Genomic DNA, 27,544 nt, shown 5'->3' with positions numbered 1-27,544 from the left:
CAATGTCCTGCCTTCCCCAAGGCAGCTTCATACTTCAATATATGCTTGCCTTTACAGGAGTTATCTTTGAGATAACTCAAAGAAAGTTGAAATATATCCTTCTCTTCTCAGGTACTCTTATTGTTGCAGTAAAAGCATGGGAGATGTCAGCAAACTGGCTCTGCCAAGCTCCTGCAGCTTTGATCTGATGGCTGGATTTTATCTGTAGGTGTTTTGAGGAGGATGAGTGCTTTTCACAAGAACGATGTGGAAAAAATAAAAGCAAACTAATTAACTTCCATAAAGTTATCCTTACTCATTTTCTCTTCCCTTTCCTGCTGTGTTTGTGGTAACAGCTCATTAGAGCCTGTGTTTGCAATAGCTGCAGCATGAGACGGGAGATTTCATTTCCCCTCCTGCTTTCCAGGATGTGGCAGAACCGAGGCCGCCTCCCCAGTGCTACCAGGGGGTTTGTGCTGCTCACCGAGCACAGGTTTAACCTGAGCTCCTTTCTTGTAGGAAACTCCTGTTCCTGCCTCGAGGGAGGAAGGGGAGCTGGGATTTCTCCTTTGAGAGATGTGGGGCTCATGTCTGAAGAAGAAAAAAGCCTGTGCTGTTTTCCCCCCCCGACAAGCATAAGCATGGAGAACAGAGATGCTGCTGGTGTCTCTGGAGAGCTCTGCCAGCCCTGCCTGCCCTGCAGAGGAGCCGGAGTCTGGTTGGATGGTTTGAATCTCTGCCATCATTTGGAGCAAAATGAAGCTCTGTGAAAGGACAGTGACTGAATGCCAATGGGGCTGTCATTAGCTCGGGCAGCCCAGGCAGCAGCTGATGTGCAGTTTGTGGTGGAAGTCATGCAGACAGAAGGGGTGACTGGGGGTGGAGAGGCCCCAGCCCCCGGCTGCAGCCCGGCCCCAAAGGTGTGCTCCAGCCTTGCTGTTGGGATGGACCAGGCACAGCTGGTGGCTTCACAAGACACAAAGGCTCCATGGACCATCCATTTGCTGTCAATTTTTCAGTGATGTTGGGTGCTGCTGGCCCAGCTCCATCTTTCTTCCACAGTAATCAAAGGAAATGCACCCTAGTCTTGAAGCCTGGTGGTTCAGGACTGAAAGCTTAATGGCTTTCCTTGGCTTTTTTTTCCCCTCTCTCTTTTATGAAGCATAGGGTGTTTAGAACTATGGAAGCAGTGCAAGAAAAATATTAATGAATAACTATGGAGTGCAGACATTAATGCATTCCTTTCTCTTGAAATAACTGGCTTTTCTCTGTGGGGTCTGTAACAGAAAAAAGTGTCTGCAGAGTCTGAACCTGCTGTATAGAAGCCAAAGTAGATGATGATGATTTAGAACTTCACTGGCTTCTTTTTTTTTTCCCCTAAAATGTTATCTCTGCATTTATCATGTTGCAAAAAATCTCTTTCTCTGAGAAATGATAAACCTAAGGCACATGGGCAGTTCTTGAGATTCTGGGTGATGGAAAGTATGAACAAATAATGATTTTTGGGATCCTCTCCCACACCCCAAACTCCAACTGATGCTGGAAAGGAGGAATTAAAGCACTGCAAGCATCCCACCATTGGAGTTCTCCAGTGCTGGGTTGGGTTTTCAGCTTTTGTTTTCCTGCAGTTATGGGCCAAGGGGTACATGCAACAAATCTGGGGCTGTGCTATAGTAACAATTCTCCCAGGTTTGAATCGCAGGTCAGGGCAGAAACCTGCAGGTCAGGTCACAGGCAGTGGCACTTCACAGCAGGAGCTGTCTGTCCTTTCATGGAACAAAATGGAAAAGGAGGACGGTGGGAAATGGGACTACCAGGGAAATGGGAACGGTGCATCCCTGTCCCCAGAGAGGCTGCACAGGTACAAATCCAGGTGCCCAGTGGAGAAGCAGGAGGCTTAAGAACCTGCTTGGGAAAGGTAGTTCTGAACCTTTGTTCACCCCTCGACCTCTTCCCGTACTGTTTCTCCTTGGCGATTCCGTTCAACACCACCCCGTCCTCCTGCCCTGCTTCCACCGCGTGCCACAAAGGCTGCCAGCTGCCCCCGGCTTGGTCCCGTGCCCGAGCCTGCCAGGGAGCGAGCCCTCGCCGTTGCGATGGTTGCGCAACAGCAGCGGGCAGGGCTGCGGGACCCCGCTGCCCCGGCGGGATCTTTGGCGGGCTCCGCCGGGGCTCTGCCCGCGCCCGCCCGGCGCCGCTCCCCGGGACCTGCAGAGTGCGCGGGGCCCGGCCCGAGGGTCCGGCCGCGGGGAGTCCCGGTGTGCGCGGCGCTGCCGGGGCTCGGTGCGGGCCGGGGGCTCGGCGGGGCGGGGCGCGGGGACCCCCGGGCGGGGCCGGACTACGCGCCCCGATGGCCCCTGCGCGGCGGCGGGGCGGGGCCGCGCGGCCCTACAAAGGCGGCGGCGGCGGCGGGGCGGCCGCTACTCACCGGCACCGGCGGGCTCGGCGGGGCCGCGCTCCGGCTCCAGCTCCAGGCGCGGCCATGAGGCGGCTGTAGGGCCCGGGAGCCGCCGCCGCTCCGCTGCCTTCGGCCGCCGCGGGGGGCTCGGCGGGGCGCGGCTCTGCTCGGGGTGGATGCCGGCCGGGGCCGGCCGCTGCCGGCACCATGCACACCGTGCAGAAGGACACCACCTTCACCAAGATCTTCGTCGGGGGGCTGCCCTACCACACCACCGACTCCTCCCTCAGGAAGTACTTCGAGGTCTTCGGGGACATCGAGGAGGCGGTGGTGATCACGGACCGGCAGACCGGCAAATCCCGAGGATACGGCTTCGTAAGTGCCGCTCCGCTCTGCTCCGCTCCGCGGCGGGACGGGCGCTGCCCCGGGAACGGGCCGGCAGCGGAGCGCCGGGCTGCCGAGCCCGCCGGTGCTGTGACAAACTCCCGGTGCTGCCGGACAGACTCCCGGACAAAGTCCCGGTGTGGCCGGGCGGACCCCCCGGTGCCGGGCGCTGCGGAGCCGCCGCCCGTCCCGTGCCCGCTGCGGGAGCGAGGGGCTGGGTCAGGACAAAGGCTGGGCTGGGGGCCCGGGAGGAGCCCCCCGTGTTGGCCGAGGCCGTGCCGTTCGTTCAGCACCTGCTCCCCCCTCTCGATGTCCGTGCGGGTCCCCGCATCCCGCCCGCAGCTGCCCTGAGCTTCTCTGAGCTGGGGGTTTTGGGAAGGGCTCCACCAGCTTCTTAAAAAAGGCGCAGGAGGAGGTGGAAGGGCAGGGGAAAACAGCTGGCACCGGCCCAGCGGGGAAACCGGGCGCAGGGGGAGCGCCCGCTTTTCCATCGAGTCCCAGCAGCCCTTCCCATCTCTCCGTGCAAGCGAGGCTGCACGAAGGGAGTTCAGCTCCCGATTCAAAATAGAACAATAAATAAACTCCACTTTAGTGCCTGTTGCTGGAGTGTTTACAAAGCGCTGTTGCTACAAACAAGGCTGTGCTCGATTCCAGGTGACCATGGCAGACAGAGCTGCTGCTGAAAGAGCTTGCAAAGACCCAAACCCCATCATTGACGGCAGGAAAGCAAATGTGAACCTGGCGTATTTGGGAGCAAAACCAAGGAGTATTCAAACTGGTGAGGCATCCAGGAGATCCCATCTCTCTTTATTAGAATAACTTGTAAGACAAGGAAACAAGTTCCTCGGGCTGGAATCGTCTGATCTGACGATGCACGTTTATCTGCCCACCATAGTTCTGATTGTTGGCTGAGGACACTGCATGGTCCAGTTACCTCTCTGCTGTATCTCCCTACTCAGCCCTGCTGCACTGATGTTACTCACCAAAGTTCATATAACTGTGTTAAAGCTGTTTCCTTCCACGGCAGATCTGTTTGCCCGTAAACCTCTTTGTTACATGAGAATTAACAGTAAGATCCACTTTGTCATTTCTGCCTTTGGTCTAATGACCACAGTACCCAGTGTGTAAAATAAGGCTTTATACCCCATTGTCTGTTCCACAGCAGCACGTTCACACTGGGCTTTCATCATGAATTCCCATCTGCTCCTCGTGCATATCACATATGCATGTTAAATTTAACTTGTTTCTAAATGGGGCTCTGAATTTGCTCACATGCATAGCAGATCAAATGCAAAGACGTGTGCTGTAATTCTGCCTGTATGTTATGAGTTGAATGGTACAATGGATGCCATTCATTAATATTTCTTTTTTTCTGAACCTTTTTTTTTAGGTTTTACCATAGGTGTGCAGCAGCTACATCCAGCCTTCATTCAGAGACCCTTTGGGTAAGTGGAAATGTTTCCTAACAGTCTGTTTGAAATCAGATTCACAAATCAACTTCCTCATTATTTGAAATGTGTGAAAAAAGCCTTCACCATCAAGACTGGACAGTTTCAACAGCTGTTGTTAATGTTCAGAGTACTTTATTTCTGGTGGAGATTTCAGAAGTTTTGTGCATTTGTCAGCTTTAATGTAATTCCCAAAGATCCTTCTTTATCCTCAGTAAATCTTAGTCATAATAAACCCAGTGCATTGCTCGCTGTTTTGCCAACTTCAAGAATTCACAGGAATTCAAATAAATGGAAAATAGTTTCTCTATTATAGTACTTAAGGTGTCAAAACAATTAAGCAAATTCTGTTCTCATGTTTCCAAATAAGATCCTCTGCTTCCTCTGTGCCATTTCCCACGTAATAACGCTTAGGATACAGTTTTATCCTAGAAAACAAATTGCATTGGAAACAAAGTCTGTTACTTAATGAAAGTAACATTAGGTCAAAAATTGATTTTGGACAGATGTTATACAAGGCTTGAATAGTCTGCAAAAGTGGGCTTTTGTCTGCTGTTTTCAATAGCTTATACCATCCCTACTCGGTTAGAAAAGTCCTCTTTTTATACATCTAATAGGATCTGGCAGCTGCTCGGCAAAAGACAAGTGTGCTTCACGAGAACAATAGTGACTGTCATACTGCCCTCATTTAACTGTTTAATGATTGATGCAGCTCTTTTTTTACACCATTTCAGAAAGTGAATATTGATAAGGTTTTTTATTATTATTTTCTAAGAGCATTAAGAAAGTAGGTGCATTTTTTAAAGCTTTTGAGCACTGCCCTGGTGTGGTTTTTGTGTGACTCTAATATAAATAGATGGGATTTTGGCCTTTGTCAACAGCAATACTTCATCCCTTCCCTGCTCTCTGCTCATTTTTTTGGGGGGTGTTTTGTTTCTTTTTTTTTTTTAAGAGAAAAGAAATCTGCTAACAATAAAACTTTCATTCCTCTGCCCTTATGGCCGCAGTTGCCAACTGCCTGGGTAATCTCATCCCGATGAGTTTCTGGATGTGAGAGGCTGTGTTGCCACAAGAGTGCACAGCCCGTGTACGTGTGCTGTGTGGGACTCAAACACGCCGCTTCTCGCAAGCGCTTGCAGCTCTGCTGGAAGGCCTTGAAAAACATCTGCCATGAAAGGAAGAGTCTCCCCTTCTTTGGGGCAACAGTCACATTAGTCTGCATAGACCAAATGCTGCTTTTTAATAGTTCTCCTTGCATGGGGGCTGCAAGAGCTTTCATAGCCCCCAAAGCAGCCGCACCTTGAGATGCAAACCCAGAGGCTTTTGCATGGGAATGCAGCAGGGAAGTTGCCAATAAAAGCAGCCTCTGGCGAGTCCTGCCATGCATGGGAGCAGAGAAGAGCAAAATGGTGAAGCCCGTTAAAACTCCTCTTGTTGGCAGGAGCACCTTGCAGATTATCTGCAGTTTTCTGGGTGCCCTTCCTACCCTGCAGCCGCAGCTCTTGAAAACATTTTTTTTTTTCCAACAGTCTGCTTTTGGTTTCACATCCAGAGGAGTGTGGGATCGACTGATTACATGTTCCTTGTGATCTAGACAGTTCCTGTTGCAGTTCTTAGGCATTGGTTTCATCATTAAACCAGCAGAGCTGCAGTTAGCACATACAGTGGAGAACATTATAAATTATTTATCAGTTGCCAAGAGACAGGAACCAGGAGAATGGAGGGCTGGAGGCAGGGGATTATATATCATTATTTGCAAGCATCAGTAAACAAGAATTTAATTGAATTCAGTCATTGCTGCAGCAGAATCACTGGAATTGTGGGTTTTGCAGAATGTGTTTACCTGAGCACCATCTTCACCTGAGCACCACAACTGGGGCTGCTTTGTGGCTTCTGAGCAAAGCCTCAGGTGCTCGGTCGAGCAGCAGAGCTTGGCTGCCAGTTCCCTCTTTGTCTCCTCAATAGACCAACAAAATGAAGAGCCTGCCAAGCTCCACTCCTGCATTCCCTTGGACCCACAATTTCCTTGGCCCTCAGTGGGATATGAGGGTAGATGAGGAGTTTGTCAGGGTCTGTCACTGAATTGCTGTTGTCTGTTTGCACCACGCCGGGTGGTTCCCGACCTTTCCCAAAGGAAGCTCGGCGGCTTGGCTGCTTTGCCCCTGGTGTGAGATGTTGCCTGGCTCTCCCTCCTGCAGTTCCTGTCTCTGCAAAGTGTTTGTGCCCAGGGGTTGGCATTGTGGTTTCCAAAAGATGATTGTCATGGGGCACAGGGTGCTTGGTGAGCGAGCTGGGCTTGTCAGAGCAGGAATGAATGAAGAACCGTTAACTCCTGGGCAGTTAACAAAGAGCAAGCAGCCACTCATGTCCCAGCTATCAAGCCACAAAACGCAGGTTTTGGTGAAACCTGAAATGAATGGAAACTATGAAAATTACCCAAACACCAGAGAGGATTATTTATAAACTGAAGGCTTCCCCCCTCAGCCCCAGACACCTCAATGCAGCTGTAAATATTGCCAGGGCTATGCGGAACAGAAAGAGAAACCACGAGGAGCCTCTCTCCTTCCTCCTGCTGTCCTGGCAGGGGAGGCACTTGCACAGCAGACAGCACGGAGTCAGTAGTAAATCCTGTTTGGAAAAGAAGTTTCTAGCCTGTTGTAACCAGAGATCTTAACAGTAATGCAAGGCAAAGGATATGTCTGTGACTTGGAGATCCGGCTGCTGAGTTTAGGGAAGCAGCATTGGGCCTGGGGCTCAGCCTGGGGCTTGCAGACTGTGCTTTGCTTGGAGGCACCTGGCATTGCCAGCATGTCCCTGCAGCTGCCGTGTTTCATGTGATCAGATGATGTGGCAGAGCTACTTGGTCCCACCTCGTGGTTCCCTCCTCTGGGACTCTGGAGGTGGAGGCAAGTTTGAGTCTGTGCAGGGAGCGGGGATTCCCTGGTTCTCCTCTGTGCTTGCTGCTCTGGACACAGCATATGGCAGATGCATTCCTGTGGCTGTGCCTCAGCGAAGGAGCTATCTGTGTGGGAGATCTACCAGTGACTGAGTAAGTGACTGAGCTCCTGCAAACATAAAGCTGTCTCTTGTGGCAGGATCCAGCTCTTTCCATAGCTGCACATTGGATGTCATTGCTCCAGAGACCCCATCCATGTGTAGTTACTTGTTTTGGTGGCCCCTGCCTCTGGCCCACATTTGGTCTCCGGCAACGTCAGAAAGAGTTAAATCTCTTTGAGTTTAAAATTTCATGCATTGATGCTGCTGCAGTTAGGAAGTGAAGAAAGTCTCTCTTTGTGTCAGCCCAGACTCCCTTGCAGCTGTTTATCCTTAAAATTTCTCTATTGGGTTAAAAATAAAAGGCGACAAACTTTCATCTTTTCTGTGGTTATGCTTATAAAAGGGCACGTGCTGTGCCCAGCCTCTGTCAGCTGGCATCCCCCTGCTCCAGCTTCCCACTGCCCACTTACCCAGAGCTGCAGGCTGCAGGATCCCATCCCACTCTGCCAGGCTCATGTGGATGGAGCACCCAGCACCTGGTGTTATCCTGTGCCAGGAACGTGAAAGCTTGGGGGGGAAAGGGGGCATTTCCTAAGAAATGTCCAAATCCATTTTCCAAACGGCTTCAGCTGCTGGTTCTCATGCATGGTGACTGCTGTTCAGACCAAATGCTTGCCTGTCAGAAAGAAATCCCTTTCTTATTTTTTTTATTATTTTATTTAGTTTTTTTTAAACATAAACATGTATTTATAAGCAGCTCAGACAGCTTTGAGGATTTTCTTGAACATCTACTTCAAGATGGCAGATGCTGGTGTCAGGCCCAAGGGTTTGGTGCCTATTTCTTGGGGTTGGGGCAGAATTTGCTCATGTTCTGCCTGTGAAACAATACAAAAGCATGGTCTGATACAGTGACCTCAGACTTGGCTATGTGAATGCTGTGAGCTCAGACCTGTTGCAAGGGACAGGCTCTGGGTGTAGGATCTGAGCCATTCCTGGGCAGTCAGGGCATGGGCTTGTGTGTGATGGAGAGACAGCCTGAGCTGGCTCTAGCTTTGTCTCTACAGCACATGGCTTGAGTTGTGCCATCTTCTCTGTGTGATTCCATTGCCTCTGGTGGTTTTCCTCTTCATCCTCCTCAGCAGCAGAAACCTCAGTCCTTTCCCGTTGGTGCAGGAGCTGGGGAGTGGCAGATCCAAAATTCACCTGTGTTGCTCTGGCTGGTGCCACAGAGTCCCAATGTGGCAGATTGATGCACACGTCTGAATTTCCAGAGCAGCTCAGCTTGTGCTTGATCTCATGTTTCCTTTGAGCAGCTGCTGGCATATGGGCCCCAACTCGTAGTATTAAGCACATGCCCAGTAATTGGAATGATGAATGCAGCCCTGGGCATCCTGCCCTGGCGCTGAGGGCACCAGCCAGGGAACCAGACAGTTGTTGTGCTGATAATTTGGTAGCAAGGACACCGGGTCACTTCTAAATACGACTTTTATGAAGAACTTGTTCCCCACGGATGGGAGCAAGCTACATACCAGAGCTAAATATACTCCATGATCACAAAAGATGAAAAGTCCTGGACCTCGGAGTTAAAACTCAGTCTCCTGTTTCTCAGTCTCCAAGTGCTGTAAACAGAGTTGTGCTGTCCCCTGCAATTTCCCTGTCACCAGCTTTGAGCATTTTAGCTCTCCTCTGTCAGACTTGAGCTGCCCTGGCCAAAGCAGCAGAGGCTGGAAAAACCATGCTGAATCCAGGCATCTCCCATGATGCCAGCTTGCAAGAAGGTGTGGAGGGATTGGATTGACATTTCTTTAATGTTCTACTGCCACAAAGGCACAACTGGTAGCTGAAATCACAAACTCTTAAAATGGAATTTCTTTCTTGGCTGAGAAATTACTTAATTACTTGTTTTATTAAGTGTAGGCCTTCTTTTATCAAAAAGAGATATTTCATTGCTTTTTCTGTAGCTGAAGCATTCTACTTCAAAATACTTCAAGAGAGGGATTTAGATGAATCAAATGAGTGGATGGTTTTAATTAAAGGTCAGTGGAAGGGATCACGTGTAAAGAAAGAAAGTCTGTTAAAAATGGAACCAGTTGAAAGTAGTCACTAATGTGTATTATTCCAAAACTTGTCAGTTACTTCAGAAGGCTTTAGAGATGTTTCTGCCATCGATTTTCTCTAAATTGCAGAAGAAAATTGGAGAGCTCAGTCAAAGGCAGAATTCTGGGGCTTCCTGAGTTGATCTGTTGGAGACCCTGGTTTTCCCTACCATCCTACACGAGGATGTTGAAGGACTCAGGTTCCTGTCATGCACTGGTGTGAAACAGTCCCTGTTTCTTCTGTCAGTTAATTTCTGGTTTGGCTGTGCTGATAACTGGAAAGGGGAGGGGTTTTTCCCTTCTCTGGAGAGCTGACTAGTTGTGGATAAACTTCCATGTGGCTTTTTCCTTGGTGCCAGATGGCTCTTGTTTCAGGCAGATGTTATCTCCTGCTACCTGAGTGTTTTTCAGCCTGCTTCTCTCCAAAACTATTTTTGGTCTGGCCAGCATGCCTTTGTGTGGGATCATGGTTTTTTTTTTTTTTTCCTTCTTCCTTTGGGTGTGGGGGAAGCAAGATGCAGAGGATAAAGCAGTTGAGCCTGGCTATAACTCATGGTGGAGCTCAGCATGTTGATCTCAGACTCTTGGTTGAGCTGAGGAAAAGTGTTAGATCTTTGGGAGGTGTACTCCCCTCTTTGATCTGCAGCCTTTTTTTTTTTACTTCTTTCTGTTTTTTCCCCCACTGACTGCAGTCTGGGACAGTCTGTGTGGCATGTCATGCCTTGGTGATTGCCACTGGTGTGGTGCCATCTGCTCCCAGCAGGGAAGCAGGAAACTCAGTCCTGTACCTGTCTGCACAGGCTGCTGTGTACATCTTCTCAGGGGGACAGAGGAGGATGAGGAGAAGGCAGACAGGCAAATCAGGTACAGGAGGAGCAGAAATTGTCTTGACTGCTTTGCTATTTTGTGTTTGTGTCGTATTGCAGCAGGTGATGATAAATCCCATGGAGCTGCAGAGTTCATCCCTGTGTGACTTTGAGCTGGCTGGGATAGCTGGCTGATGAGGCAGAAGCTGTTGACATTTCAGTGCATTTTTAAATCAGCTTTAGTAGGGACATTTCAGGAGTTGGAGCTTTGTCATGTTGTGGTTAGATCCCAGCCCTGTCAGGGAATGGTGAGGGATGGTGGAGTGATCAGGGCACAACCAATGTCCTGACCTGCACCCAGGTGTTAGTGGATAAACTGTGATCCCCTCCTGGAGTGGGAGTCCTGGTGGGCAGGCAGGGACATCCTGCAGCCTCCTCCTCATGTCTGCACTGAGAACAGCACCTGAATTTCTCACATTTCCACAGCCTGTCACCGTGGCTGGGGCCCGGATGATACCTGTGGCCAGCCCTGCCTGCACTCCACACACGTTTACTGAGTGTCTCCTGGAGGTGAGTGCTTGCTGGCTTGGGAGTGTCCCTCAGGAACAATTCCTTGGAGTGTGAATCACACCAGGATGTGTGCCTGCATCTCCAGCTGTGCCCTGGTGCCCTGGCACTGCCAGTGCATGTGTGGGCTGTGCTTCCCAGAGCAGCTTTAAACTCAGGAGCCCACTTCAAAATACACCTTTGGGTGTGCCCTGCAGGCAGTGCCTGGAGGTGTCACATCACCAGGGGCTGTGCTCAGCTGGTTCTGCAGCACCCCCAGCACCCCCTGCCATCACGTGCTGTGGCAGTGTGGGTGTCCCTGTGGCAGCCAATGGCTCAGCTCTAGTAGAAATGGAGGCCAAATTCCTGGGGTCAAATGCCAGAATTTGTGCCTTCACTGGCAGACACAAAGGGCTCTGTTTCTTTTATTCTTCAAGGAATAAAAGGCTGGTCGTGGTGGTGGCATTTGTGTGCTGGTCTCTGTGAGGCTGCCAAGAGCCCTGTGCCCCTCCTTGTTTCCCAACTGTTTGTGTGATGCCGTGTCCCTCCTGACAGAGGGGTGCAGCTGTCTCCACCTCTTCAGAGCTGACTAAACCAGCTCCCAGCAGGGCTGGCAGAGATCAAGGGGTCAGGAACTCCCACCTTGTTGCTCTCCCAAACTCATGCAGCGTGCAGGAGCAGCTTGCAGGAACAGCTCATGGCTCATGTGTAGGAAGTCCTGAGAAGGTGCGGCTAAAGCACATTTTAGGTGTAATTCTGATAGAAAATAGTCAAATATATGAAATGTCTCTGAGATGAGCTCTGCTGATTGATGAGAGCTTGTTCCTCTCCCCAGTGTTTGGGAAGAGAAGTGGGACACGTTTCCTCCTGACTTGTCCCTTTTTTCTTGCTGCCCCCCAGCCAGCCCTGCCCTGCTGCTGTGGTGGGGAGACCTGGGTGGTGGCAGGTTTTGAAAGGGACTTTTTCATCTGCCTGGAGCCACGGGTGCCTCCCCTGGCATGTTTGAACATCTCCACCCAGACCTGCACCCCTTTTGTTCTGTCCCCCACCGAAGCAGGACAGAGCCTGTGTCCCTCTGCCAGGGGCTCTGTAACCATCTCTGTTCTGGTTCAATTCTGGCTGCTGGGGCATGGTGCCACGTGGTCAGGAGTGTGGGCTGGCACCAGTCCCTGCTGTCCCCTCCTGCTGTCCCTCCCATGCCACTGCTACCTCTGGGCTGAGGTTTGACCCTGCTCCTTGTGTTGGGTGGCCTTTGCCTGTGGCTCGTGGTGGTGCCAGCAGCATCCTGTCCATCTGCTGTTCACAGGGTGACTTTGGTGTGTGGTGGCCACGGCTGAGCACTTGGTTGGTGTTTTATAATCACACCGTGTGTGTTTTTGATGAAGTTCTCTCCTGGCTGGCAGGGCCCATTGTGGGGGATGGAGGAGAACTGCAGGGAGGGAGGAAGGGAAAGGCATCTTAAAACACAGATGTGACTCATCCTGTAGAAATTCAGATTAGAGTTTGCTGTTTTCTAGAAAGAGAACTCCAGAACAGCTTTCTTTTTAAAAAAAATTATCTCCTGAAACATCATGTTCAGGAATAATGGAAGAGGGGGAAATACTTTAAGATTTTCTGTGGATGCTAAATGTAGCCAGCAGAGAACTTCATCCTACTGCACTGGTTTGTTTTGTTTGTAGCTGCAAGTCATCAAAGTGACCTTACTTTGAGTTGTGTGTTTGTTTTGATTGATGAATTGCCATCTGTCCACCTAATTCAGAAGACCAAATTGCAAAATACCTTGATTGAAATTTCTAGCTGAATTATTGAAATCCTACAGACCAAGAGAACCTTTCCTTTTACATTGACATTCCCTTTAGAAGCAGATCCTGGAGTTGCTGAGTGTGGTTTTTTAGTGCAGTACCAGCTATTGTGAGTGATGTGTGCTTGTGTATGCACTGGGCTAGTGGGATGGATTTCTGAGAGCAGGGTCCAGGAGTACATTCTGCCTTCCAAGCTAATGGTGCCTTTTATTCCAAACAGCACTGAAAAGCTGGAGTTTTTCCTTGCTGAAGGAAAAATGTAGTGCAGGATGTTGCAGATTTGCTGTCTCTGAGCCCACCGAGGAGCTCTGTGTGTGAAAGCAAAGCCAACAGTGCAGTTTCTTGGGATGAGCTGGAGTTGTCCACTCACCCCAATGGCACCACGTCCCCCACATGGGCTGTGCCAGCTCAGGAGAGCAGTTGGGTGGCAGCAAGGGACATGGAGGAGCTGCTCAAACAGGGTGATGCTCTGGCTGGGTTGCCAGGGTGTCCTGGTTGTTTGGTGAGCACAGCTGGAATTCCTGTGGGCAGGAAAAGTGCAGGCCCCTCCTCTGCTCCTGCCACCGGGTGGTTTTTAGTGGGTGGTGCCTTTTTTGTTGCTTTGTGGAGTGATTTTAACTTTGTTGAGCCCTGGAGTACCCGGAAGCCTGGTGGCAGGGAGAAGTGAGGAGCAGCCAGAGCATCCATCCCAGTCTGGGATGCAGGATGTTGGCTGATCTACCAGGGCTAGAGCAATAACCATGGGCAGAGCCTGCTCATGTCATGCCCAAGGGCCAGTGCGTGGGGGTGCCTCTGCAGAGCCTTTCCCCAGATCCTGGCAGGCCCAGAGAGCAGCATTGCACCTCTGAGTTACTTAAAACAAGATGAAAGAGAAAATCCCCCAGTGACAGGCGTGAGGAACGTCTGTGTGGGACTGAGCCCTGCTCCTCCAAGAGGTGGCTGCCACTGCCTGGTGTGAGTGTGTGACATGGAGTGCCCTTGGGCTGAGCTGGTGCCTAAGCTCCAGCTCTGATTCAGCTGTGCTGGCCCCAGTTTAGATCAGAGCTGAACAAAAAGGGATTCTGTGCATTTCTGCTGCCTCATCTCATTCTTGTTACCCACAGGGTGATGCTGGGTATGGTGTGCTTATGGGCTGGAGGACGGTGAGGTCCCTCTTGCTGTCCAGGGGTGTCTGGTGGCCTCAGAAGAAGGTCTTGAACTGAATCAGGGCTGAGATGCTGCTCACCACCATCCATCCTCCCTGGGCATGTGGAAGGACCCTGATTTCAGAGGCAGTGTTGCTGTGTGGGGAGAGGAGAGCAGTCATTCTCTTGTCATGCAAATTGTCTCAAGCAAAAACAAACTGCATATGGGAGTGGGAAAAGGAGAGAAAACTCGGTTCAGATGAGCCCTTGTTTGTGAGAAGCCTTTCTCCTGTCTGAAGAGAGATCAAACTATCCAGTGCTGGTTGTAAAGCAAGTGGGAACAGCCCTGTAGGTGCTGGGTAGGAGGGACCAGCCCCAGGTGGACCCCAGCACACTGCAGGTGGTGGCTGAGATTTAGGATGCTCAGCTAGAATGAGGGTAAGCACGTACAGCCCTGTGCCTTGTGAAAAGCATGTGGGAGGCTTTTAAAAGTGGTTGTGTTTGAAAATGTGCTGTCACACACATCCACACAAAAATCCCCAAAATATTTGAATCTGCATAATCTCTCTGCAGACTTTTGCCTTGGGGATTTTTTTTATTGGCCAAAATGAGTTGGGTTTGGAGACAGGGTGGCACAAGCTTTTAGGGGATGGCTTTGCCTCATGTGGTTCAGCAAGCAGGACCTTCTCCCCAGGGTGGCTCTGATTTTCCACTGGCACCGTGCCATTTGCTGGTGATAGCCTGCACCCCCTATTTCTTAAACAAACCCCAGATGTGTCACCCTGCCACACTCTTCAGGCCACATAAATTCCCCATTTTTGCCTGGCCCGTGGCAGTTTGTGTGGATGTACCTAAACCTTCAGGTTTGCACAGTTTTTGCCCAACTGTTTGAGACCTGACTTGACATGAGCCCTTTGGAAAATACAGCCCTTTCATTTCCATGCTTTCTTTCCCCCCTCCCTTTCCTCCTCATTAGCAGTTTCTAACAAATTAGTAGGCACTCCTGCATTAATCACCTCCAGGATCCCTCCATCTATGGACTTTAATTGACTGTGACATTGTTAAGTTGCTCGCAGCAGCACAGCTCCTCAGGGCAGGGGGGGCCTGGGAGAAGCTGCACTTTTGGGCCCTCATGGAAAGGGCAGCGGAGATGCCAGAGGCAGATGTGACAGCTCATGGACACAGGAGTGTCACCGCCCTGCCAGCTGCTGGGGGGAGGAAAGCAGCATTAATATCTCGTGTTTTACAACAAACACCCTGTAGCATTCCCTAAACATGCGGTGTTGTGGAAACATGGTGTAAGTGTGTAGTAACTGATAACACCTGGCAGGCTGGAGGGCCTGGGGTCAGCGGTCATTCCTGGTGGGACAGACACATGGAGGGTGACACGCTGTCCCTGCTGCCAGGAGGTGCCCCACAGGGGCTGTGGGTCCTCAGGACCCTCACCCAAGTTTGGACGGACAATACAGGAGGCAGAAAGGCTGGCAGGGACAGGCCGAGGAAATGAGGTGAGCCAGAAGCTGTGTCACGGCCTTCCAGGGAGCTTATTTTGGATTTCAGCAACCTGGATTACAAGCTGTGGGGATCAGGGTGTGTGTATTAGTAGCAGCCCATGCTTCACCTTGCACTACACCCTCAGGTCTAGGAGTGTTTGCTTCTCCTCCCCTCGCTCGAGGGCCGCACTGCTGGGCAGCACCGTTTCTATGGCTGGCGCACACGAATCTGAGGGGAAGCGGGGAAGCTGTGCAGGCCAGCCCGACCCCAGCCCCTCGCTGACTCTCTCCCTTTCCCTCCACAGACTCACGCCTCACTATGTTTACCCCCAAGCCATCATCCAGCCCAGCGTGGTGATCCCCACCCCCGTGCAGTCCATCACGTCTCCCTACATCGACTACACGGCCGCCAGCCAAGCCTACTCCCAGTACACCACAGCTGCCTACGACCAGTACCCCTACGCTGCCTCCCCCGCCGCCGGCTTCGTGGGCTACGGCTACACCACGGGCACGGTGCAGCCGCCCCTCAGCGCCGGCACCCCCGCGGCGCCCGCCGCCGCCTTCGTGCAGTACCAGCCGCAGCAGCTGCAGCCCGACCGCATGCAGTGAGGGCCCGCCCGGCCTCCCCGGACAATCTCTCGCCCTGCAAGGATACCACTAGGACAGCAAAACGACAAAAAAATTATAAAAGAGACAGAACCAACCCCCACCAAAAAAAAAAAAAAAAAAAAAAAAATCACCCTGTCCCTTTTCCCCCCCTTATGTAGGTGCATATTGATGCCTAAGCTATTTATAGTGTTGAGGGCAAACCCCCAAATCCTTGCAGTCTGATTGTGCTTATGAAAGTGGACTTCTGGTAAGTTTTTTTTTCCCCCCCATTTTTTTTTCCCTTCAATCTGGACAGATACTATCTTGAAGATGTTTTAAAAGCGGCTGAAATGTTTCACAGGAAAACGACAGATTCTTGCACACATGGCAGTCTGCTTCCATCACCTGTGGTCTTCTTTCTGCCCCCTTCCTTCCTCATCCAGCCTACAATCCTCTTATTTACTGGTGAGGTACAGAGGTACTTGGAGAACATGGAAAAAAAGCAATCTTATTTTTTGGTTGTACAAAAACTTTGTAATACTCAGAGATGCCTTACAGAAAAAAAAAAAAAGCAAAAGAAAAACTATTTTTTAATATTTATTGCGATTTTATTCGCATGAGCTGTGAATTGCAGACAGAAGAATAGTAGTAAGTATCTGCCTTGTTTAATTCTCATTTTACTAAATTATTGTATGTAGGTAAAAGTTCTTAAGTAATTGCTGAATCACTTCAACATGCAAAAGGGAATATTGGCTTGAAGGAGAGCAGAATATTCCTTTAGTCAACGCACTGTACTATTTTCTTATTGTAATTGTTACTCTGTTAAGATTATCTCAAATTTAGGTATATTTTTAAATGCAAAAAACCAACCAAGAATACTGAACATTTTGTCTACTTTGGTAGATCTTTTGTTACAATGCTGCAACCTATGAAGACATTTACAGTATTTATGTAAAAGAGATTTGGGGCTGTTGGCCAGCAAGGTTTAGGAGAATATCATGAGTGGAGCAATAGAGAAAAAGGTGTTATGTCACTGAACAAATGGGTAAATGTAACCTTTTTATGCCTGTAATCCAACAGCCAAATAAAGGAAGAGAACAGGCGATGTAAGTGCATTTCTACAAAGACAGCAATAAACTATTTTAACTTTTAAGATTATTCAATGATGTATGGTACCATGTTTGCTTGGCTGCTGTGCCTTAGGGGGTATTTCCCAGCCCACCTGGCTGTGACAGGAGCCCCTGCTGCCACCCTGGCAGGCATCAGGTGCTGCCACCATCCTGCAGCGTGTCCCACGCTGCCCTTGCTCTGCGTGTCCCGAGGCACCTCAGGGTTTCTGAGCTCACAGAACCCCGTGGGCTGGTGCCAGCTGCTTCCTCACACTGCGTGCAGCAGAGGGTGGGAGGTGCTGCCATCCTGGTGCAGCTCCAGAGGCAACAGGGGCAGATGGGATCTCATCCCAGAGTTTTCGGGCCATCACTTTCCTTCTGTTTTTTGCTTAAAATAAGTTGGGGGTTATTTTTCTAAAATGGAATTTCTCTGAAAGAGGGTAGTCTGCCAGAGCCCTGTCCTGGTTAAGGGGATTTGCTGAGGGTGTCTCAGATCCAGCAGAGCCAGGCAGGTGCCAGCAGCAGAAAGACTTTCACCCTTGAGCCTCATTCGCTGCTCTGGTGCTACGTTTGACTTCCCCCAGCCAACTTGCTTTAGAAGTTCAGTGTTCAGGTTTTGACAGTTACAAACTTCAAGAATTAATCTGTAAAAGTAAATAAAATTACTCTGTTTGATCATGCCAGTTATCTGGTTCATCTCCATAAAGGTCACAGCAGGTCTGGTGCCAGGAAGGGCTGCATTTTTGGCACCAACATCTGCTGCTGGTTCAGGTGGTGATGCCTAAAGCCATCCCGGGGGAAGAGAATGCTGTGGGTCGAAATCAGAGGCAGTTCAGCACTGTGGCTGCCCTGGGCAGCTTAAATGCCCACGCTGGGCATGTCAAATGTCACCAGTAGCCCTCAGAGTAAAGAGCCCATCTCAATGAATGGAAACAACTCTCTCCTGCCTTGCTTGTGTTGCGTGAGAGTGCAGATCCTGGTGGGGCTCTGCTCATCCTGCCCGGGGTTCTGCTTACAACCATGTGGGTGACATTTATTTCCTTTTTAAGTAATTACTTTCTGGAACTGCTGTGGGGCTGCCAAAGGAGTAAGAGCCGAGTGCTGCATCCAGCCTGGCCCAGGCCCTGCCTTTGAAGTGCTATCAGGGCTGGAGATTATTCAGCAATTCTTCTTTCTCCCTGTCAGGAGGGCTCCTGAGGAGAAGGGAGGGCAGGATTTTTGGATGGGGGTGCTGGGAGCTGCTGGGGAGCAGCGTTGAGGTGCCCGTCCCCAGGCAGTGGTGCCTGGCACTGCTGAGCTGGGCTTTTGTCTTTGCTGGGGATATACATGTCCCCTGCTCCATGGGGACAACAAGGCTGCTGAACACGGATTTGTTGTTGAAAAAACCCATGTGTGCAGTGCGCTCTGAAGTGAAAAGAGTGATGATTTTCCATTTCGCTGTCTGATTTCCTGAAAGGTGGCCAAAGTGCCAGGAAGCCGGGGCGCAGGCGGCGCTCCCAGCGCCCGCACCGCCGAGTGCCATTCCTGGATCCCGCTCAGTTTTGCTCCGGGCTCATTTCGAGAAACAGCCACATCAAAACAGCAGCAGGAGCAGCCCGACCTGCCTCCTTCCTGCTTGCGAAAACCCGGCTGTGAATTGCAGAATCGTGGGCTCTGCCATCCTCCTTCCCGCTGGGAGCGGGGCTGTGCTGCCCGGTGGTGCTGGCAGCCTCCAGAAAGGAGCCCAGGCACTTCCCTGTCCTGTGCTAGGCTGGGAAAGTGGGAAGAGCTCAAAGGGTTGCTGTGTTAGAAGGACAAGAGCTAAACTGCAGAGTATGAGCAGTGGCGTGTGGGTGAGAGGCAGAGGCTGCCTGGCTCCCGACTGATCAGGGTGGCACAAGTGCTTAAATAATTTTGAAATTGCTTAAAAGTATAATTTGATTTTTTTTAGTGCATTGCTTGATGGACCATCATCTTCCACCTCCTTATGTGGTCCCAGCACAAAGAAAGCTCATTCTGGGCAGCTCAGCTCTGCTGCAGCCAGCCAGAAGCCAAGGGAGGGGACGAGCAGGGGGGTCACAATGCTGGTTTAAAAAGCTTCTGTGAGCCACAGGCACCAGGAGGAGCAGCAAGGGCTGGGTGGTTTTGGCAGCACAGCCCTGGCAGCACCATCTGCTTGGCAGTTCCTGGGGTGGGACCAGCTTTGGGGGCCCAGACCTTGTCCTGGGCACATCCCTGTGGCCATGCTGGCAGCTGACCCAGCCCAGGCCACCTCTCAGCAGCTGTGCCCACATGCCCAGTCATTTGCATGACAAATTCAAATCTTTTTTATAGGAAACTATCACACTGGGGCTGTCAGGGGGAGGTTTGGCTTGTGTGGGCTGGGGAATGTGCAGCCCCTCTGCTGTCATGGGGAAATGTCACCATAAATACCAGTGCTGGGTGCTGGTCATCATCTGGATGAACCCAGCCACAGTCTGGCATCATGTCCTGGCATCACCTCCCGTTCCACCTGGCAGCAGCGAGTGAGACACAGCCCTGTACCCCAGGGTGGCTGCTGCCAGACCTTCCCCACTTGCCTGCCATGAAAGGGGATGTCTTGGGTGAGATTTCTGCCCTTTCCAGGCACTCTCTCTCCCTGGGGTGTCCCCTGTCACAGAGGCACAGCCAAGGGCTCTGCTGCCAGCTGCCTGAATCTGCTTTTGACAGGGAGCAGGGGGTACCCAGCCCACACCTCTGCAGTGCTCCCCATGCTGTCCCACCTTGTTTTGGGGACACTTGGGGACCCCCACGGGCTCCTGTCAAGGTCCAGAGCTTTGCAGTGGCACCCTCAGCCAGTGGCTATCCCCAGGATGGGATGGGAGCACTGGGGACTGCCAGCCCCCACGGCCCAGCTCCCCTGGCTAACAAGCCCCAAAACTTTGCACTGAGAGGGAAAGGCTGAGCACACCATTTATTTGCATAGTAACTGGAGTGCTGTTAGCACTTAGCCTTTAAAACAGAGTTGACAGCAAAATGTTTTTACCCCCTCAGATACAGGGAATGCTAACAGCATCCTTTTTTTTCTCTCTCTCTCTCTCTTCTGGCTGAAACTTGTTTTTCCCTCCTTTGTGCCTCTCTGAATCCTGCCAGCATAGAGATTCCCTTGTTCAGAGAGTAAAAAAAGAAGAGGGAGAAAAAAAAATAGAAAAAGAAAAACTTAAGCCTGGGATTAAAAACCATCACTAAAATAGTTTGAATAACAAAGTCAACTGACCGGCCGGGAAGCCGGTGAATGCCTGTCACGTATCACCCGGGCACGGTCACGTGTGGCACTAGATAGTTCCTGGAAAAGCTTCTGCTCAGCCTGATAGACCTGTGCCTGCTGATACTGCTGCACCCACTCCTGGAGGGCTGTGGGAAACTTCCTGACAGGGAGATAAATTGGGGGGAATAAATAAATAAATCTCCCTTGGGTACCAGAGGCAATGGGTGTTCTTGAAGTTTTTCCATCCTAGTGGTCCTGGCATCACTGGGCCAGCAGGACTCTCTGCCCTTACTGATGTCTTTAGCAAGGGAATTTGTGGTGGGTTTGTGGTTTTTTTTTTCACTACACAAGTTTTTCGCATTGTTTCAGGTGCGTAAAAAATCAAAAAATGGGACCTTGCATGAGATAAAAGCAGAGGGTTTGTACCTACCCCAGGCAGAGCCAACTCAGACACATCATGTGGGGCCATGCAGCCATGGAGTGTGTTACTGAGGGGATTTGTACCTAAACCCAAACCTAAATAACAGTTTTATCCTCTTGCTGACTCCAGCAGCACAAATCTGGAAGCAGAAGGATGCAACAAGGCACAGTGACAGCAATGATGGCTCGGATAAAGCCACACAGTGTGGGAGGGCAATTAAAGACTCAGATTTATTAGCTGTGTGCCCATGCTCAGGAGGATGATGAAGCAGTTGGAGATGGAAAAGTTGGTAATGGAAAGGTCAGAGATGGAGGCTTGTGAGAGGATGAATCAATGAGCACCCCAAATCCCAGGAGCCAATTTTTAAAAGCATTTGCCCACATAAAAGTGGAGACTGTGGCCTTTTATAAATCAGCCAGGAACATGTCTTGGTTTGAAAATAGCACTGAGCATCTTATTACATGTTTAACACTCAAAAGATCTTTTAAAATCAGACTCAGCTCATTGGAGTGGCTCCTGTTCATGGATAAATGGGGGCTCAGTGTGTGCAGATACTCACGGCCATTCCTGGTCTTCTGTAGCATCCACGAGCTGCTGACATGTGAGCACCTTAAACAAAACCTGAGCTCTGCAAAATGAAAGTGAAATGAAATAAATGAGTCATGCCATTAGTCTCCTGTGAGCTGGCTTTAAAATTAACAGGTTTTAGACATAAACATGGTAGAATGAGCCCTGGGGGAAAGAAAAGTCCTCCAAAAACCACATCCTACCTTCTTTTCAACAGTGCACACTGCTCTTTATTTCATGCCACTTTAGTAAGGTAAACTAATTCAGCTTCCTGTTTCCAATGAATTTTATATGTAGAAAAACATTTATATTATATACATTATAAATCTGATTAGAAACATGTATGTATGAAAAAACATGTGGTTTTATCAGTAGCTGTGTGCATTCATGTGTGTATGTGAAAGAATACACATAAATCCCTTATTTCCAGTGGCATTTTAACTTTTGCTTCACAAATCCTGGCTCCTGAAGATGCCAGGTGTGCACAGTTTAGAAGATGATTTCAAATGAGAAGCATAGCATAACAGCAATGCAACCAAATTTAATGGCTGGTAGCACAAGCTAATCTAGGGCAAAACCATGCCCTGGACTGAGCTCAGGCTTCAGCAGACTGGGAAAAACAGTAAAAATATCCCATGCTGGTGTGAGATCCATGCCTGGAGATGGGGCAGACCCCAGGGGCACCCCCCATCCTTTTGCCCACTGCTGCCATACGTGCTCAGGCCCTTTTCCTCTGTCTGTCTTTCTGCATTCCCCTGTGTCCTCTTCAATCAGCCAACCCCGGGCACTTCAGCCTCAGTCTGCTCAGCCCAGAATACAGATATTTTGGGCATCTGCAATCTGGACGAAAGCTCCAGTCCTGCCAGGAATCCTGCACAGACTTGAATGGAAAAAAAATAAAAATATCCCATGGAGTTGGGCAAAGGCTGCCAGGCTGCCCCGGGCCCTGTCCCGCAGGCAGGGAGCAGCCCCAGCCCCTCTGCAGCCGCCAGCCAAGACAGAGCCTGCAGGAGAGACAATAAATTAAATCCAAATGTTTATTCCATTGGCACTGGCTGGGTCATGTGCCTCGTGGGGCTGGAGAGTGCAGGAATATTTTCTTGTAGCTGTCGAATAAACTGCTGGAAATAGTGGCTGTGTGGAGATCCTGGGGGAGGCAGGGGCTGAGACCTGATTGGATGGATGGGTGGGGTGGGTGGGTGGATGGATGGATGGGTGGGGTGGGTGGGTGGGTGGGTGGATGGATGGATGGATGGATGGATGGATGGATGGATGGATGGATGGATGGATGGATGGATGGGACAAATTCAGAGGCTGGGCCAAGAGCTTTGTGCACAGGCAATAGTTTTGAGGGCAGGTGTGGGGGTCTGTGTGCAAGTGAGACACTGGAGATTGTGGGCATGTGAGGACCTTGGATTGCCCTCCCTCCTTTGCACGCACACAGAATTAACCCTTGCCATCCTCACCAGACTCAGTGAGCCCTGGATGTGCAGGGCCCTGAGCTCCAGCACAGCCCCAGCTCTGGTGGGTGTCTGCAGAGTGTCCTGGCTGCTGCAGGTCACTGTGCAGAGATGCTTTACAAACCTCCACCCCATCAGCACAGCCCGCTGCCCCACAGGTCCCAGCACGGTGGTTACAACAGGCTTACTCATTTCTGCAGTGAGTAAGACTGAAAGAGGAGCCCCACAGGGGCAGGACTGGGGCTGATAAGGAGCAGCTCCCTAATCTCCAGCCCCAGCAGCCAAAAGGCTGAGGGTGATAACTCCCAGAGCCCCTGGGTGCCAGCAGTGCAGGGTGCTGCTGTCGGTTTGTGTTTGCAGAGCTGCACCTCCTCACCTCGCAGGGCTTGTCTGCAGTGCCCAGCCCAGCCCAGCACCCCTCTCCCTCCCCGGGGGAGCCAGCAGGAGCTGCTGCTGGTGGTGGTGACAACCCCAGGGCTCACACCCTGGCCTGCTCAGCTTCTCTGCTCTTCATGCCTTGAGCACAGGGGCTCAAGGAGGCAGCATCATTCACCTGAACAATCAACTCTGTTTAGGAAAATCCAAAGTTTAGAAACTGGAGGTAGGGAAGGTCCCAGCTTCATGCTTCATCCTCGTGTTCTGAGTGACACCAAGAAGCCAGGAGCACAGCAAAGCTGGCACTCCCCTGATTCAGGCCTGGGCTGGATTTAGGCTCTGATGCCTGGTTTTTGCTGGCTGGGTTGGACCCTGTCCGTGCCCATCCCCGGTGGCACACACACCTGCACCAGCAGCACCCACCACTGCTGCTCTGCAGGCTCTGTGTCACCTGCCCCAGCTCCAGGGACCAGCTCCACTGTCCCCTCACCAGCCCCATGTGCCAAATTGCACATGATAAGCTCTGCTCCATAGCACATTTTTGTCAGAGGCTAGCGAGATAAAGTCTGAAAATAGCTCACCATGACATCCATCAGGGTCTGTGCCTTTGCATTTCCCACATGCTGCTGTCCTCCCTGCCTGGCTTCAGCAGGGACCATCCCTGCAGCAAGGCTGGGTCCTGAAATGCACACAGGACATGCATAGATGCTCCTGTCCCAGAGCACCGTGGTCTCCAGGCAGCATGGCACCGAGTGTGACATGGCACTGTGACATGGCACTGAGTGTGACATGGCACTGAGTGTGACATGGCACTGAGTGTGACATTGCACTGTGACATGGCACTGAGTGTGACATGGCTCTGAGTGTGACATTGCACTGAGTGTGACATGGCACTGAGTGTGACATGGCATTGAGTGTGACATGGCAGTGAGTGTGACATTGCACTGAGTGTGACATGGCTCTGAGAGTGACATGGCAGTGAGTGTGACATGGCAGTGAGTGTGGCATGGCTCTGAGAGTGACATGGCTCTGAGAGTGACATGGCAGTGAGTGTGACATTGCACTGAGTGTGGCATGGCTCTGAGCGTGACATGGCACTGAGTGTGACATGGCTCTGAGTGTGACATGGCATTGAGTGTGACATGGCACTGTGACATGGCACTGAGTGTGACATGGCACTGAGTGTGACATGGCACTGAGTGTGATATGGCATTGAGTGTGACATGGCAGTGAGTGTGACATGGCACTGAGTGTGATATGGCTCTGAGTGTGCCATGGCAGTGAGTGTGACATGGCACTGTGACATGGCACTGAGTGTGACATGGCACTGAGTGTGACATGGCACTGAGTGTGATATGGCATTGAGTGTGACATGGCAGTGAGTGTGACATGGCACTGAGTGTGATATGGCTCTGAGTGTGCCATGGCAGTGAGTGTGACATGGCACTGTGACATGGCACTGAGTGTGACATGGCACTGAGTGTGACATGGCAGTGAATGTGACATGGCTCTGAGTGTGACATTGCACTGAGTGTGACATGGCTCTGAGAGTGACATTCCTCTGAGTGTAACATGGCAGTGAGTGTGACATGGCATTGAGTGTGACATTGCACTGAGTGTGACATGGCTCTGAGTGTGACATGGCAGTGAGTGTGACATTGCACTGAGTGTGGCATGGCTCTGAGCATGACATGGCACTGAGTGTGACATGGCAGTGAGTGTGACATGGCAGTGAGTGTGACATGGCAGTGAGTGTGACATTGCACTGAGTGTGGCATGGCTCTGAGCATGACATGGCACTGAGTGTGACATGGCAGTGAGTGTGACATGGCAGTGAGTGTGACATGGCAGTGAGTGTGACATTGCACTGAGTGTGGCATGGCTCTGAGTGTGATATGGCTCTGAGTGTGACATGGCAGTGAGTGTGACATGGCAGTGAGTGTGACATGGCAGTGAGTGTGACATTGCACTGAGTGTGGCATGGCTCTGAGTGTGATATGGCTCTGAGTGTGACATGGCAGTGAGTGTGACATGGCAGTGAGTGTGACATGGCAGTGAGTGTGACATTGCACTGCCAGCCCTGCAGGGCAGGCTCTGCCTTTTTGAGGTGCCCCTCTCACACAGGCCCTGCTGCAGGGCCCCCGTCCCATCCTTGGCTGGCTGCAGGAGCACTGTGCCCTCTCACAGCCTTTGGCTCTGGCCAAACACCACTTGGCCAAATCCCCAGCACGGGAACAAAAGCAGAGAGCCCCAGGATGGGAGCTGGGGAGGCTGCAGCTCCCTGCACAGCTCCTCTGCAGAGCTGGAAACCAGCGGGGCATGGAAGGGAAGCATCCCCTCACTGCCTTTGCCACTCCTGGGGCTGCCCTGCGTCCTTCAGGGGTGCTCTGGTGGCTCTCAGGCTGGGTGCCAAGGGCAAGAGTGGGGTGCCAGCATCTCCTCCTGGAAAGGCCACTTCCAGCTCTTTCCTTGCAGGGTGAACCCGCTTCTTTAACCCCTCTGGTGCCAGCTGGCCAGCACCATGCCCTGGCCGTGGTTCCTGGGCTCTGCCCTCACAGTGCTGCCAAGTGAGTGGCATTCAAAGCTTTAGCCTTTCTCAGCTCTCAGGCACATGCTCCAGCTCTCCCTTATTCTGTGTTTAGTTTTGGGCAGCCAATATCACGTCATATTTAAAGGCGCAGTTTCAATTCATATCTATCTCGATTTATTTTTTTTTTTAATGAAAAACAAGATTAAAAATAGTCATCAGAGAAAACAAACACTGTAATGCTCACACAGATTTTTCAAACAATTTCAAAAATGCCCATGAGAGCAACTGCTTTTAAGTGTTGAAGAATGACAGTGGAGACTTTGCAGTGCTCTTAGGAAACAAAGCATTTTATACGAAGGGGAAATAGTCCAGGTGCTACTGTACCACAAGCCACAGCTCCTTCCACTGCACCTGGCTCACACCTGGCAGGGGGCAGGTGGCCCTGCAGAGACATGTTGGGATTACTGGGAAAGTCACGCCAGCATCTCCTGGCCATGCCAAAGAAAATCATTCCATTTCCTCTGCCCTGTGCCTGGGAGGGGCTCATGAGCCTCCCCAGCTCAGTGTCACCCAGCTCAGTGTCAGCCTCAGTCTCAGCACAGGCTGCTGTGGCACACAGGACACACTCAGGTGAGTTCTGGGCTCACAGGGATGTCACCTGTGCCGGCAGGATCCTGGGGTGCTGAGGAGCCAGCAGAGCCCACAACGGCCTGGACTCGACTCTGCAGGCTGGATGGGGCTTTTGGGGAGTTGTTTAGTTCTGTTAAGGGTTTTCCCCAGCCCCATGGCCTCACTGCCCTCCCTCAGAGGCAAAGCCCCAGGGACCCTGTGCTCTGGGGAGCAGCAATGCAGCACAGCTCAAAGCCTGAGGTGTTTGGGGCAGGGCTGTGAGGAAACCCCAGCAGGAATTATTGGAAATGTGACATGGACTGCATGGAAAAAGCGGGGTTCCCCCAGCAGGGCCCAAACTGTGCCAGCACTCAGTGAGGCAGAAAGGCTGCCCACCCATTTGACCATAGGGCTGCAGAACCAGTGGGAGTCTCTCTGGTGCAGATCAAGGGCTGGTCTGAAGCCCTTTTTAAAAAGCTGATTCATCCCCAGCTCTACCCAGCCCTCTGTACACCAGAGTGCAGCAGCCCCCAAGGCCTTCTCAGGGGTATAAGGATGCTGAGGCCAGGGGAGAGCTCAGCTCAGGGGAAAACCACTCTGGAGAGATGCAAACCTGCCTGGAAACCAGGGTTTTACCACAGCTGCCTGTGGGCAGAGTACAGGCAGCACCACTGCCTTACACAGCCCGTGCTGCAGGAGCACGTGGCACAGGCCTGGCTCTCCCCATGGAAATGGCAGCATGGCATCACTGCCCACGCGGGAAAGGCTCAGTTTGTCCCCTTGGTGCCCCTGGATGCTATGTAAATACTGACAGGATTTCCTTAGCAGCATGAAATGCACATCTGCTCATGCAAAGCTGCGGGGGGGTGGCCGCTCACTGGTGCAGGAAGGTCACTGCCATGCACGGGTGCCTCCCCTGCATGGGCCAGCCTCCCACCTCGAACTTTGGGCCTGAAAGGGCTTCCTGCATCCAAACCAGCCACCCCTGCTCCTCTCCTTGCCCCGAGAGCTGAGCAGGCAGCAAGGAGGCTGCCACAGCTCCTCTGCATGTCACCCAGGGAGAGCCCCCCAGCCCTGCAGCTCTGCTGTCCCTGGCAGGCTCCAGAGATAAGGCTGCAGGATGATCACTTTGTGCTGTCATCAGGACAACACAAAGCCTGGCTGCTTCCAATACCGTTTTTTCCCCTTAATTGTTCTATTTCCATGCGCCTGTGCACACCCAGCTCTTGCCAGAAAGGCCAAGTGCTGATCATTGTCAGATGGTTCACACAGAGATTTCTGGTTTGTTTTGTTTTTTCAAGGATCCAAGAGGATAGGGGGATGGAGAGAACTTTGGTCCTCTGCTTAAAATAATCGAGCTTTCCACTGTCTACGCCAGGCTCAGGCAGATATTTGCATAACAAATGAGCTTCTCCCCTCACTTCAACCCTGGGTTACCCCTGCAGCAATTGCACGAGGTGGATCCATCTCCTTCTTCATCTACAGCTCCATCAGCTCCATCTCCCATCTCAGCCCTGAATCTGAGGAGGGGAGGGCATGGGGAGGGTGGTAAAGTTTTGGCACATTTGTCAATCAAGGCTCTAAAC

The 27,544-nt window shown here is 51.3% G+C and overlaps 1 protein-coding gene across 1 annotated transcript; it reads left to right on the top strand.

Moving 5' to 3' along the window:
• The first annotated feature begins 2,450 nt into the window (after positions 1–2,450).
• On the top strand, positions 2,451–16,819 carry RBM38 (RNA binding motif protein 38). The gene is made up of 4 exons (XM_066561740.1): positions 2,451–2,752; positions 3,416–3,539; positions 4,152–4,206; positions 15,379–16,819. Exons 1-4 carry the CDS (start codon positions 2,585–2,587, stop codon positions 15,680–15,682), a joined length of 651 nt encoding a protein of 216 aa, XP_066417837.1. The 5' UTR covers positions 2,451–2,584; the 3' UTR covers positions 15,683–16,819.
• The last annotated feature ends 10,725 nt before the right edge of the window (positions 16,820–27,544 follow it).

The sequence above is a fragment of the Molothrus aeneus genome, chromosome 17 (assembly GCF_037042795.1).
Source record: "Molothrus aeneus isolate 106 chromosome 17, BPBGC_Maene_1.0, whole genome shotgun sequence".
Lineage (NCBI taxonomy): Eukaryota > Metazoa > Chordata > Aves > Passeriformes > Icteridae > Molothrus > Molothrus aeneus.
The sequence above is the reverse complement of the archived record's forward strand: the minus strand, read 5'-3'. Positions and strand labels throughout refer to the sequence as shown.

Bases quoted from the DNA above. Each gene is read 5' to 3' on its own strand.
- RBM38 (XM_066561740.1), top strand. From the start codon at position 2,585: ATGCACACCGTGCAGAAGGACACCACCTTCACCAAGATCTTCGTCGGG. The intron at 2,753-3,415 runs GTAAGTGCCGCT...GCTCGATTCCAG, and splicing joins AATCCCGAGGATACGGCTTC to GTGACCATGGCAGACAGAGC. The intron at 4,207-15,378 runs GTAAGTGGAAAT...TTCCCTCCACAG, and splicing joins TTCATTCAGAGACCCTTTGG to ACTCACGCCTCACTATGTTT.